General features: G+C 39.8%; 2 protein-coding genes across 2 annotated transcripts; one reads left to right on the top strand and one right to left on the bottom strand.

Annotated features, from left to right (window-relative positions):
• Positions 1–576: 576 nt before the first annotated feature.
• LOC112455075 (gastric triacylglycerol lipase-like) lies at positions 577–10,567 on the top strand. Its single transcript, XM_025016774.1, has 5 exons — positions 577–878; positions 1,044–1,245; positions 8,753–8,867; positions 9,287–9,530; positions 9,681–10,567. Exons 1-5 carry the CDS (start codon positions 681–683, stop codon positions 10,476–10,478), a joined length of 1,557 nt encoding a protein of 518 aa, XP_024872542.1. The 5' UTR covers positions 577–680; the 3' UTR covers positions 10,479–10,567.
• Positions 10,568–12,502: 1,935 nt separating this feature from the next.
• Positions 12,503–14,200, bottom strand: LOC112455074. Its single transcript, XM_025016773.1, has one exon. The coding sequence runs from the start codon at positions 14,198–14,200 to the stop codon at positions 12,503–12,505; it is 1,698 nt and encodes a 565-aa protein (XP_024872541.1).
• Between the last annotated feature and the right edge of the window lie 560 nt (positions 14,201–14,760).

The following is a 14,760-nucleotide window of genomic DNA, read 5'->3' as shown; positions in this document are numbered from 1 at the left end:
CCGCCTCTATCGCTCCTTGTGCGCTCATACGCTCAGACGTTTTATTTAATAACTCGTTAACTATTGCGAATTTTGCAAAATGGTACGAGACTTTTCTTTTCAGTTTGACCCAATCTACCTTCCCTATTCGGGTGGTTACTTTTATATCGAACACCCTGTATATATATATATATATGATGGCTCTGATGATTAAAATTCAGTATGAAGAATAGGGCAAAAAAGCTGGAAAAACAGGATGTTTGCGGCGTGTTGAATTATATTTTTAATATACAAATATTACTATGGAATAATATTGTTAGAATAATATTTGTCTATTAAAAATATAATTTAACCCAAACATCCTGTTACGGTTTTCCTTGCCCTATTCTTCATATTAAATCTTTAACTCTCATATTTTATTTATTTAATCACATTAAACATTAATTAAATGTGTTTGTGCATATGCATTTTGATTATTATCTTCAAATCCGTTATTCTTCAAAGTTTGTTTGTAGGAATTTTTTAATAGAAAATTGAAACTCTGTTAAAATTTTTAAATTATTGTCGATTCTGCACTCATCGCGTTTGTTTCTCATTGCAGGTCGCATTGCAGGAACAAGTTGCCTCTCGAAAAGTGTTTTAAGTGACATTGCCAACAGTTAAAACTTTTTTTACAATCTACTATACAATAATAAGTTGATATGATGACATCAGGTATAAAATTCATGTTGGTTGCATTTTTAATTATTCTGACGTTCTCCAAAGGAAGATTGCAGACCATATCATCGTTTCTACAAACCGACTTCCTAAATTTTTTCTTTTCTAAGGACTCTGGTTTAATGAGAGTAAGAAGAATGGATCCAGCCGAAAAAATAAACAGTGGAAAAGTATTGGATTTTGTGAGTAAAAATTGTTTTCAATTTAAGTCCTGAATTTACATTTACATGTAGGTATTTTGTAATAAATAATATTGTGTAAATATTTTTTGAATTTAGAATACATCAAAATCGAAATAGAAATGAAACAACCTTGTGGATGTTAAACATCATGCTATTCTTTAACAGATTGGCCTGGTAGAACGATATGATTATCCCGCTGAAGAGCATAGCGTCACAACGGAGGATGGTTACAATTTAAAAATACACAGGATACCTGGAAGTCCATTGTTGTTGGATAGCAAAAAAAAGAAGGAAATTGTATTTGTGCAACACGGTCTTTTGGCTTCATCTGATTGCTGGGTACTGTACGGTCCTGGCAAAGACCTCGGCATGTATTTACTGATGATATTTAGTTGTTAACGTAACGTGCGAATCAATTCAAAGCATTGTTAAAATTGCATTATACGAGTATAATGTTTTTGTGAAATAGTATATATATTTTGCACCAAGAGGCGAAAGTAGCGTTTTTCTGAAAAAGCTTTTGTCCTGAGGTGCACACAATATTTTTCACAATATCTTTACGGAAAGTTTGACTTCCATGGCTAGAGAAAGGCAAGAGTGGCCATTTCACACCAGGACGGCATAGCAGGCGGAAAGTAACCACTTTCCTTCCTAGGGCGGAAAGTGATCATTTTACAGGCATGGAAAGTCGAACTTTCCGTGGAGGTGTTGTGAAAAATATTTTACCTTCAAATCTTATAAAATTTTGAAAATTACCAATGCTGATGTTTTTTGTAAATATGTTATTTTAAAATTTAGTTGAATCTTTTTTTTATATGTACAAAAATGTCGAGGCAACAATATTTAATATTATTTTATCATCTTTCAAGCTACTAAAAATAAAGAGCTTTTTCTTCTTACATTTCAAAGAAAATTACAAAGACATAATGGACCATTAGTTAGTCTTCAATTTGAAGTAGAATTAAATAAAATTTGAAGCTTAATCAAATATTAAAGATTAAAGTTTTAAAAATTACGAAATACATATGTTTTTGAAAATAGTATATTATACAACTAGTGGAAAAAGTGGTCGATTCTGAATGAGTGTGAAGTTGGTCGCACTTGCTTCGCTCGTGCGACCATCACACTCATTTGGGCTCGACCACTCTTCCCACGAGTTGTTCATACTATTTTTTCTAACAAGAGCGTGAAACAGGCCGCTTTTCACGCTTGTTTTACAATTTTATTTCTCCACTAATTGAGAAATGGCTCCATGTTTTAACGCTTACGTCATCATTGCGAAATGGATCGTTTTGCTCACTCAAAACAAGCGCGAAAAGCGGCCCATTTCACGTTCGCGTTAGGAAAACTAATTTTTTCACAACACCTCCACGGAAAGTTCGACTTTCCATGCCTGTAGAGAGGTACGAAAGTGGCCAATTTCACGCCAGGGAGGAAAGTTGTTACTTTATCGGGCGGAAAGTAAAGTAACGGGCTGTATAGGAATTGAGTATCGAACCTTTTATTTGAAGGGAAGGAAAGAACGATGCCTTAATTGCTTAATGAATCAATTATACTTTATTTGGCAGAATCTCATCGAATACCAACATTCGTTGCACGGGTAAGGAAAACTGCCAAAAACCTTACCAGTATTCATAAAATAAAAGTACAATGTTTATATCATTTTATAACAGAATCAAAGTATTACATTCGGTTGTGCAGGAATGCAGCAATTAATGTTTATCTCAATTAGACAATGTCAAAGTAATTTAAACGAAATCAAATTATTGCACAATATAATAAACAGTCATAAACATATGCAAAGAACGTAAATCATACAAGAACAATGCAGCAAAGGATTATATTGAATTGTTGTCATTTATGATTGAAGGTTTTCTTTGTTACTTTTTATCAGATATTTAATCTTTCTTTTACCAATCAAACTACTAAGTTCAAGTAATGTTTCAGCATAGAACGTCGAATAAGAATATAATTTCTGAAAGGAAAGATCATGTTTAGAATTCGATATGTTATAATAGTGTATGGTACTTCAATCATTATTGACCTGGATAAACTTGTATAAGTTGAATATAGACTAATATCGCAAATTATTACCAAAATATATACAGAAAAACACGCAAGAAATAGAATATTACTAATTACGGTTAATAAAGGAATATAGTTTCTCGAACTGAGAATTTCGACAGTATTTACTATTTGTATCATCCGATAATAATATCTCTATTGACTTTAGTTACGTTTAATACGCACTATGTATTATGCTTAGGATACGCAATGTCGTACTAGTTTAACACGGTATATCACGCTCAAATCACGCGATGTTTCACGCTTCAGATATTTCGTTGTCACGCGCCGAACACGCTATATGTTATACGGATAAAAGCACGGATAGCTTTATACTATTCGTCTTCTGGAAAGTTCACGAAGGAACTGAGCTCTCGAGAAAAGGCCTGTCGATCGTATTAATTTAATTATGCGCGCCACAAGATGGAATCGTGAAAATCTCACGATATTCTCAGTAACCAATATCCAAGGATTAGGCTTTGTAAAGCCTGAATATAATGTCAACCCAAGAACGGTTTTACCAAATAAAATGATAAGGTTACCTTGCAATTAGCCACAATTAGGCTTGTTCCAGAATAAAATAACTGGAATTCTCTCATCAGAAGTATACTTATCAAGTACAAAGACGACGCAAGGGATCCTCGTCCTTCCAAAAATATATCTCGGGATTAATGGCCGCCCTCGTTTTTACTATCGGAATTCCCTCGTTTCCTTTTCAGCAGTCAGAAAGTCCAGAGACAAGGTTTCGTCTTTCCCAAATAATGATGTAGCTGTATATAACAGCTCTGCTTCCTCAAAAGCCGAAATATTACGGATTTTACGACTATAGAAAGTAGCGTATCTACGCAATATCAAAGCAATAACTAACATGCTCACTCGTTGAGCGTCCGAAAAGAAGTGACGATGAGATCGTCGTTGTTTGCGCGGTAAAATCAGGAAACGCCTGCGCGTCAGCGTTGCGCACGAATATAGAAAGAAACACGACGCATGCGTTAAATTGGACAGATGCCTCGCAGCGCGACAACAACAGAAACGCTGCCCGATAGATAGCGCGCTTACGGGAGGTCGATAACAAATAAATCTATCTATAGATTTCTCTCTGCTCATGGCTCTGTTTACCCCAGGTAGCTCTGCTCGTCCTTACTCTCAATTCGAATAAATGCTAGATTCTGAACACGGGCAAATCTTAAAACATATACATATATAGCCCAGTAAAATGACAAAATTTGGAGAAAATAATACTGAGTGGTCTGAAACTTTGTAAACAGGCTTGTTTTAGGGTACTATTTAACATATTAAAAGTCCCCATGTGTAGACGCTACGTTGCGGGCAGGGGAGGGTCCAAAAGGTCCAAAAAACCAGTTTTTCACAAATAACTCGGAAAATATCAACTTTACGGAAATTTATGTAGATATAAAAATTGTAGCTTACAAAATTCCGCACAATTTCGTTTTTTATTCAAGTCTGTACGACCAAATGGAGCAGAGATAGAATTTTTGTAAACACCGGTAGTTTTGCGACGCAACGAAAACGCGTACGCGCGTCCGCGCATTTTTCGCTAATATCTCGAAAATGGACTCTCGAATCGAGACAAAACTACCGGTATTTAAAAAAATTCTATTTCTGCTCTATTTGGTCGTACAGACTTGAATAAAAAACGAAATTGTGCGGAATTTTGTAAGCTACAATTTTTATATCTACATAAATTTCTATAAAGTTTATATTTTCCGAGTTATTTGCAAAAAACTGGTTTTTTGGACCTTTTGGACCTTCCCCTGCCCGCAACGTAGCGTCTACACATAGGGACTTTTAATATGTTAAATAGTACTCTAAAACAAGCCTGTTTACAAAGTTTTAGCCCACTCAGTATTATTTCCTCCAAATCGACAAATTTCGAGTCATTTTACTGGGCTAATAGGGAGCTTTCCAGCAAGTGACAAGTCGACGCAAGTGTCGTTTTGTCTTTGTTACTCATTGCCAAAAAAGAAAGATAAAACGACGTTTGTGTCGACTTGTGTCGCTTGCTGGCTGTATCATGACTGAAGATACATCCAAATCAACATCTAAAATACAAAATAGAGGAAATAATTCAATCTTTCAATTCCAAAATTGTAGTGTAAATATTAAATTTACTAATTAATGCTTATTCTTTGTAATAATTATATTCTTTAATTATGTTCTAAAAATTAATAGACGGCGATACGAGTCAAGCGCGGTACGTGGTGCGCAAATAGAGAATTAATAATTACAGAAGTAACAAATTAAAATGTATATACATATAGGACATTCCATGCCAACTCAACCAATGATTGTCCCCGACCATTTTTGATTTGGCCAAAATTTTTTTGTTTTTGTACTGAATGAAAGTAGCCTTCATGATTTTTTTTAGATTTTTATCTCTATTCATACTTAAGTTATGGATTTAAAAAAAAGAATGCAGTTTAAAATTTGGAACATTTCAAATGCCTGTAACTTTAAGAAGAAAAAAGATATTGTAAAAAATAAGGTGGTCTTTTTTTTCGTTTTTCACTGTACTTTTCGAAGAAAATATCAAAAAAATGTTGAATGAGCAATATGACTGTTTTTTTTTAGGATTTAAGTAAAAAATATTTGTTTTTCTCAGTGCGACCGTTTTGATTTTTTTTTTAATCTCACAAATTTTAGACCTAATTTAAAAATTTTTAAGACGTATATAATAAGAAAATGGGATTCCAATAACTTCGAATTTTTAAGGTACTTTTTCTTCATTTTTTTCGAAAATAATTTTTTCAAAATAAGATAGACTCTACTAATGGCTGTCAAAAAATGTGATAAATTTATATACAGCAATCCTGAAATTTCGATCTATAGGTGAAGAGGAAATTCAAATATTTTCTATTTTTTAATTGCATTTTTACTTATTCTTATTATTGAATTACTTTTTTTAATAGAATATTATAAATTGGGGAACTTTAACGGTTAGCATGTAACAATTAAATCATATAGTTAATGAAAAAAACACGTATATTATCTGTGAAAATAGCAATCAGATTTATTTAAAAATAAAATAAATAAATAAAAATCAAAATTAAAGATAAACATAAAATAAATAACAAATATATCAAAAAATTATGCCATATTATTTATTTTTGTTTTTTAAAATTATTATACGTGATTTTACATCATTACATCGAAAAAATATTTTTACATTTAAATTTCCATTGTTATTAAGTATAATGCAATGAATTTTTTATGGTATTTTTTATGATATATCAATATTATTGCATAAGTATTATATATGGTAAAAAAGTTGTGGAATGATACCGAAACTGTCGTTAAGGAGTTAGAGAATCCTTGTGCTGGTATTAAAAAAGTAATACATTCTACTCATAAAACATTTTTCAAAATTTAAATAGAGGTTCCCAGATTAAAAATTTGAAAAATAAAGTTTTTAGTGCTTTAATAATTCTTCATTTTTTAAGTCGTGTTAAACCTATACCAGACACATAAAAAATTCATTGCGTTATACCTGATAACAATGGAAATTTAAATGTGAAAATATTCTTTTGATGTAATGATGTAAAATCACATAAAATAATTTAAAAGAATAAAAATATATAAATAGTATAAACGTTATATAATATAGCATAATTTTTTTATATATTTATCATTTATTTTATGTTTATCTTCAATTTTGATTTTTATTTATTTATTTTATTTTCAAATAAATCTGATTGCTATTTTGACATATAATATACGTGTTTTTTTTTTCATTAACTATATGATTTAATTGTTACATGCTAACCGTTAAAGTTCCCCAATTTATAATATCCTATTTAAAAAAGTAATTTAATAATAAAAATAAGTAAAAATGCAATTAAAAAATAGAAAATATTTGAATTTTTTCTTTACCTATAGATAGAAATTTCAGGATTGCTGTCTATAAATTTATTAAATTTTTTGAGAGCCATCGGTAGAGTCTATCTTATTTAAAAAAAATTATTTTTGGAAAAAAATTAAGAAAAAGTCCCTTAAAAAATCGAAGTTATTGGAATCCCATTTTCTTATACGTCTTAAAAATTTCGAAATTAAATCTAGAATTTGTGAGATTTTTTTGAAAAAAATCAAAACGGTTGCACTGAGAAAAACAAACATTTTTTACTTAAATCTTAAAAAAAAAACAGTCATATTGCCCATTAAACATTTTTTCGATATTTTCTTCAAAAAGTACAGTGAAAAACGAAAAGAAAGACCACCTTATTTTTTACAATATCTTTTTTCTTCTTAAAGTTACAGGCATTTGAAATTTTTCAAATTTTAAACTGCATTCTTTTTTTTAAATCCATAACTTGAGTATGAGTAGAGATAAAAATCTAAAAAAAATCATGGAAGCTACTTACATTCAGTACAAAAACAAAAAAAATTCGGCCAAATCAAAAATGGTCAGGGACAATCATTGGTTGAGTTGGCATGGAATACCCCATATATTCCAACTTAATAAACTGCGCGCCGATTATTTGTCGGACTTGAAACACAGCTATCGTTGGAACATTAATATTTTTCGCAATAATTTCTTTACAGTTTTTTAAATAATTAAATCATGTAGATTTAATTTCGGGGAGGGAAGGGTATTAATATTCCAACGATAGCTGTTTCAATAACCCAGTAAAATGACTCGAAATTTGTCGATCTCGAGGAAATAATACTGACTGGGCTGAAACTTTGTAAACAGGCTTGTTTTAGGGTACTATTCAACATATTAAAAGTCCCCACGTGTAGACGCTACGTTGCGGGGAGGGGAGGGTCCAAAAGGTCCCAAAAATCAGTTTTTCGCAAATAACTCGGAAAATATCAACTTTACGAAAATTTATGTAGATATAAAAATTGTAACTTACAAAATTCTGCACAATTTCGTTTTTTATTCAAGTCTGTACGACCAAATGGAGCAGAGATAAAAATTTTTAAACACCGGTAGTTTTGCGACGCAACAAAAACCCGTACGCGCGTCGCGCATTTTTCGCTAATATCTCGAAAATAGACTCTCGAATCGAGGCAAAATTACTGGTGTTTAAAAAAATTCTATCTCTGCTTCATTTGATCGCACAGACTTGAATAAAAAACAAAATTGTGTGGAATTTTGTAAGCTACAATTTTTATATCTACATAAATTTTTGTAAATTCGATATTTTCCGAGTTATTTGCAAAAAACTGATTTTTGGAATCTTTTAAACCCTCCCCTCCCCGCAACGTAGCGCCTACACGTGGGGACTTTTAATATGTTGAATAGTACCCTAAAACAAGTCTGTTTACAAAGTTTCAGTCCAGTCAGTATTATTTCCTCAAGATTTTGTCATTTTACTGGGCTACAAGTCCGACAAATAATCGGCGCGCAGTTTATTAAGTTGGACCCCACCAGGGGGTTTGCCCCTGGATCCCACCGAGGGCTTTACTCCTGGGCCCCGGCCACCAGGGCTTCGTCTCTGGACCCTACATTACTCTCTTTTTTTTGTTTTATTTAACTACACGCGCGTATAAACTGTATGAATGAAACATCAAACGCATACACTCTACAGGCATTCAAAAGTCGAACATTTCCATAAAGAGATGTTGTGAAAAATATCGTGTGTACCTCGGGTCGAAAGCTTTTTCAGACTCGTGTGATTTGCCGCCCTCGCCTTAAACTTCACACTTGTCTGAAAAATGCTACTTTCGCCCCTTGGTGCACAATATACTATAAATGTTAGAATAAATATATTTCGATATGCATTTCGTCGAGTTTATATGTATATTCTACTAATAGTGCACTAGCTTATTATTATCTTATGTTGCAGCATTTTTATTGGCAGATCAAGGATATGACGTATGGATTGGAAATATGAGAGGAAATAATTACTGCAGATCGCATGTGAATATGACAACATACGATCCCAAATTCTGGCAATATAGGTAAAACATTGTCATAAAAATTATTTTAAGAGAACGTCAGATCTTAAATTTAAAAGTCCATATAAAACCGAAAAACGACCTGTTTAAAAACGAGATATTTATGAAGCAAAATGATAAAGTAGTCGTTACTTGTACTGAATAGTACTAAATAGATATATACTTACCACAAGTGATATGAATATAAAGTCAGAAATTTCTAAAAGAGTGCATTATATTGCAATGAGGACGTAAAGCATACATGAAAAAAAATGAAAGAAGGATATTATATTTATATAAGATGTTTTGTAAACGTTAAAGTTTGTACAGTATTTTTCACTCTTTTTCTCACTGTAAATTGATTTCGTACAACTGTTAAGCAGGGGGAGAACAAAAAAATATGTTTTGTGAAATATATTATTATCATAATTTTTATTTTTCAGCTTTTACGAGATTGGAACAAAAGATCTGCCGGCCATGTTCGATTACATTCTCAATTATACAAAACAAAAAGATTTATACTATATCGGTCATTCAATGGGAAGTGCTGCGCTACTCGTTCTTCTGTCATCAAAACCAGAATACAATATAAAAATAAAAATGGCTATTTGTCTGGCTCCAACTTCTTTTTGGATGAAAGTATCACCTGCAGTTAACGAATTTGCTAACATTCTTCCAACATTCAAGGTAACTGTCGAAATTTGTGATTTTTTTACTGCAAGTAGTAGTGTTTAAAATACAAGATTAGACAATCATAATTTTTATTATTTAATGCGCTAAAAATGTTTGTTATCTAGTATGAGCTAATACTTTAATTCTTTGTTTTACATGTTTCAGGAAGTTCTACGAGAACGTGAAACATATGATGTTTTCCCACAATCTTTAGCGACTGTTACAGTAGGAAGAATGTTATGTAATGACAATACGATGACTCAATTTATTTGTGTCACTATATTATTTATTATAGGTGGTCCTGATCCAGCACAACTTAACACCGTAAGTTGTATGTATTGTATGAGTTTATTGTTTATCCCCGCAGAGTTTAGTCAAGGCGTTTTTGTGAGGAAAGTACCCAAACCTCTTACAAGAATAGAACCAACTCCTCCTCGCGACCTGGCCGTATGCGACCTCTTACACTCTCGTTCCCTCCCTCCCTTCCACGCCTCTTCTCCTTTCCTCTCCCCCTCTCTATATCCTTCTCCGCCCCCTTTCCGGCCTTACTCTTTCTCCCAGTCCTCCCTCTCTTCATCCCACCTCCATTCCCTGTCCTTCTATTCGTTACCCTATCTTTTTTTCCTTTCGCCCTCTCCTCCTTCCTTTCTCCACAATTCTCCACCTCGTTTTCCTCTCCTTCTCCTCCACTACCTTTCTTCCTTTGCTCCTGCTACTCCTTCTCCTCTTCACCTCCTCTCTTTATCCCTTCTTTCTCTTATCCATCGCTTATCCTTCTCTCTCCGCTCTCTTCTCTTCGCCCTCCACTCGATCCATTCCCTGCTCTATCCTTTCACCGATCTTCACTCTCTACGTTCTCCTCTCTCCTCTCTTCGCTCACCATTTTTCACTCTCGGTCCTCTTAACTCCGTAAGTTTTAACATATATAACACACAAAAGACAAACGTAATACTATGTCCATAATGTGCATGAATACTTTTTATTATATTACATAAAATTTCCAATTTTTTATAATTAAATTACGGCTTTAACCACCCCCTACCTTATTCTTCTAATTTGTTCGATATCGTGGGGTCGCAATAGGGATCAGGACGGTGGCGGTGAGTCAGCGAAACAAGATTTGGTAACAAATAACAATATATTCTGTCTAAATTATGTACATTATGTTTGCGTTGTCTTAGGCGGCGCCTTGTAGGCGCCTAATCAAAAAATATAGGTGCTAATGCACAATTTAAAAGTTAATCTGGCGGATGGCCTTCTTCGTAAGGGGCTCAGAGGGGACCGAATTATTATTGAGGTCGATTTTAGAGCCCGGGGTGCGCGGTGGCTTGTCCGTCGGTTGATCCGGTGGGTCTGCTGGCGATGAAGGAGCCAGGAAAGCTCTCCTGAGCACCGTCTGACACGCTGTGGTTCGCGTCTCCTTAACGCGGATCAAGTGGAGGGCCGGTGGTCGAGAGATGCGGCAATCCCGTTTCGGGAGCGTCACTCCGGCAGGCCTGGTGCGGCGCACCTCCGGGAGCTCCAACGGGATGAGCTTCCACGGACGTATCGCCTGTCCCTTGTCTAGCTCTCGTCTCGTTGGCTGCCGCTCCTGCGGCACTGGCTGGTTGGCTAGACGAGATTGCACAAGGGCCGGTGGCTCTTGGTGCCGCTCCTGCGACACCGGTTTAGCGGGCTCCGCCTCCTTCGTGTGCCGCTCCTGCGGTACCGGTGGGTAGGAGAGGCGCTTCCGTCGTCTCTGGCTCCGCGTCCTGGTTCGGCACCTCTTCCTTCTGGTTGTGGTCGGAGTGGGGCCCCTCCGCGCCTCCGCTTCCACTGTGCTGGGCCCGGAAGGGGCGTCCGACTTGGAGGGGGCCACTGTCTCCACGATGGCTCCACAGGAGTGCAATGAGCAGAGGAGAAGTCTCTCGACGCTCGAGAATTTCTGCGCGGAGGAGATAAAATCTCACTCGACGCGACAAAAGATATAAGTACGAGTCTCTCAACACTTCCTCAAGGCTAGATCGCCGAGTATAGCGGTAGGATTCGATGCTGGTCTGTGCGCGGCTTCGCCTTAAATTGCTACCCGAACGTACTTTAAACGCGAGTAATTGTACGTGAGCCGGCGACGCGCCGCGGCGAGCCGCGCAATCTGATAAGCGCGTGTTGGCCGGGCGCGCATTTGTCAGGCGCGCGCGGCACATGTTCGACTTCTCGAACATACCGCCTGCCTCGTCTGGTCCTAGGACGACGTTGTCTGGTGTTGGTCGCCCGTTTGTGGAAGCGGGATGATTTTCGCCACCGGTCTGGTGAGGGTCGTGGTGGCCGTTCGCGCTGTCACCACTCGCACTTGCCCGTCCTCGCCTGGATGCACCTCGGTGATTCGGGCAAGGGGCTACTGGCATGGTGGAGTCGTCCCGTGCTCTCCCTCCTGGATTCCAGATTCTTTGTCGGAAAGAGGCGAGGGTTAACTGAACGCCTCCATGGAGCGTTCGTCTATGCTGGTCGTGAATGATCAGCGTTGTGAGCCGCGAATCTCGAGGAAGGATGGCCGGATGTCACTCATCGTCGCTCAAAATCGCGTGCTTCAGTCGTCCTCCCACTCTGAGGACGTGGTCGTGATCGAGAAATGGGCTGAGGCGTTGCAATGCGCTCCGCCTCGGAATCTGCTTGTCACGATCGAGGGTTTTGATTTCCTCCGAGAACCAGGCTGCTTGGGCCTCTCGTATCCAGGCCCCCAGGGCGCCTTCCAGTTCCTGCGGAGTCAGTGATGTGCCTGAAACAGATAATTGTCGGGCTTGGATCGCCCGTAACCAGCGTCGGCACCATGCTGAAACGCGTAGCAGGCGTCGCAGCGTTGAGAATCGAAGCAGCACATCTGATTCGGGTGGCTTTATGGTCATCGTGTTGACGTGTGCTCGCCTCTCGGGAACCTCGTCCTCTGCCAGGCGCGGCGAGGTCCGTAGTGGGGGTAATGAGTTCTCCTTCAGCCACGATGGCCCTTGCCACTACAGTCCGAACTCCACCAGCTCACTGGGCTGCATTCCACGTGAGGCGCAGTCCGCGGGGTTGTCCCGGCTTGGCACGTGATGCCATATTGCCTCCGGTAGCAGCTGCTGTATCTCCGCCACCCGGTTGGCGACGTATGTTGTCCAGCGAGAGGGGTGCCCCCGAATCCACGCCAGCGTCACTTCGGAGTCCGAGTATAAATGGATTTGCGACACCACGAGCTTTAGTGTTTCCTGCGCTCTCGCCGCTAGCCCAGTCAGCATGGCTGCAGCGCTGAGCTCGAGGCGTTGCAAGGTGACCCGTTTGACGGGCGCGACCTTGCTCTTGGCGGTGAGGAGAGTGACCACGCTCCGCCCGCCGTCAGTGCTCGCCTTCAGGTATATGACCGCTGCATACGCTCTCTCTGATGCGTCTGCAAAGCCATGGATTTCCAGACGAGAGCTGGAGCTGCCCGTGTGCAGCCATCTCGGGATCCGCTTTGCTTCGACCATCGGCAGTTCGCGTAGAAGTTGTTGCCAATCCTGTTGATCTCGAGGGGGGAGAGGCTCGTCCCAATCGAGATGTTGCAGCCAGGCAGTCTGGATCAGCATTTTAGCTAGGATGATTGCTGGGGCCAACCAGCCGAGTGGATCGAACAGTCGAGCTGTGTGTGAGAGGGCTGTTCGCTTCGTGATGCTTGTGGTTTCCACCGGCCGGACCTTGAAGCCGAAGGTGTCATCCTGTGGGTGCCATTGCACGCCTAGCGTGGCGTGACTGACGTTCTGATCCCAGAGGTCAAAGTCCTTCACTTGCCTGTGCTCTGTTGGCACGTCCTTGAGTATCACGGCTTTGTTCGCCGCCCACTTTCGTAGCGGAAAGCCGCCCGCCATGCACAGTGAGGTTAGTTCGTGGACGAGTTCCCTTGCGTCGTCTTCGGTGTCCGCTCCGGAGAGTACGTCGTCGACGTATGTCTCCTCCTCCAGAATGGAGGCTGCCCGAGGGTAGGCATGTCGCTCGTCCTTGGCGAGTTGTCGCATCGTTCGGATTGCTTGAAATGGCGAGCTCGCTAGTCCGTATGTGACTGTCGTAAGTAGCATCTCTAGCAGCTCGGGTGAGTTTTTCAGTCGCCAGAGTATCCGTTGATATGTTCGGTCGCTAGGATGCAGTGAGATCTGGCGATACATCTTTTGGATATCAGCTATTATTACGTAGCGATGTCGTCTCCATCTCAGCAGCACGTCAGTTAGTGTCGGCAATAGATTTGGCCCGGTGAGAAGGTGCGAGTTGAGTGAGTCACCGGAGCCTAGTCGTGCCGATCCGTTGAACACAACACGTATCTTGACGGTGTCGTTCGTCTTCTTGAGTACCCCGTGGTGTGGCAGGTAGCATCGCTGCGTCTCGTCGAGCTCGTCGGCAGCAGGCAGCACCCGAGCCATATGTCCAAGGTCTTCGTACTCTTGCATGAATTCAGAGTATAGCTTATGCAAGTCCGGATCGTTGTCCGTCTTGCGCTCCATGCTTTGCAGCATGCGCATAGCAATGCGTCGTGTCCCTGACAGGTTTGGCGGTGCGTTCTTGAACGGGAGGCGCACCATGTAGCGCCCGTCGGGCAGACGTGAGTGCGTGCGGACGTAGTGGTCCTCACACGCCTGTTCTTCGTCGGTGAGAAGCAGAGGGGAGTGCACCGTCTCCTCTTGCTCCCAAAATTTCCGTACCATGCTTGACAATTCTTCGTCGACCGAGCACTGCAAGGATTCGGCTGAATTGCCCTGTGGGGAGGCAATTGCGCCTGACACTAGCCACCCTAGCGACGTTTTTTGTGCGATTGGAGTTCCTGCACCTCCCTTCCGAATTCCTTCGTCGATGATGGAAGCGTAGACGTCCGCGCCGAGAAGCAGGGCGATGGCTCCATCTGCTTGGCCATCCGGGTCTGCGAGTGGAAGGCCCTCCAAGTGCTCCCATCGGAGCGCGAGGCGTCTGCGCGTGCCTCGTACCGTGTAATCCTCGGGAGAACCAGGGCTGAAATCGTCGTCGTGAAGTCTGCGAATCGTGAAGACAAAGTGATTGACACGCGCCCGCGAGCAATCCCTGTCTGTTTTCCGCCTACTCCGACAATGATCGTAGATGTTGGCTTGCGTGGGAGTCGGAGACGCTGCACCAAAGCCTCGGTTACGAGCGAAACCTCCGATCCCGGGTCAATCAATGCGCGTGTCATGATGCGTTGATTGTATCGGTTATCCACGAATACTCGTGCCGTGGCGAGCAATACTCCAGACGA

Source organism: Temnothorax curvispinosus, unplaced genomic scaffold, assembly GCF_003070985.1.
Source record: "Temnothorax curvispinosus isolate PA1 unplaced genomic scaffold, ASM307098v1 QBEX01005793.1, whole genome shotgun sequence".
In the NCBI taxonomy this organism is placed as follows: Eukaryota; Metazoa; Arthropoda; class Insecta; order Hymenoptera; family Formicidae; genus Temnothorax; species Temnothorax curvispinosus.
Note: the sequence above shows the minus strand (reverse complement) of the source record. Positions and strands in the feature narration are given on the sequence as shown.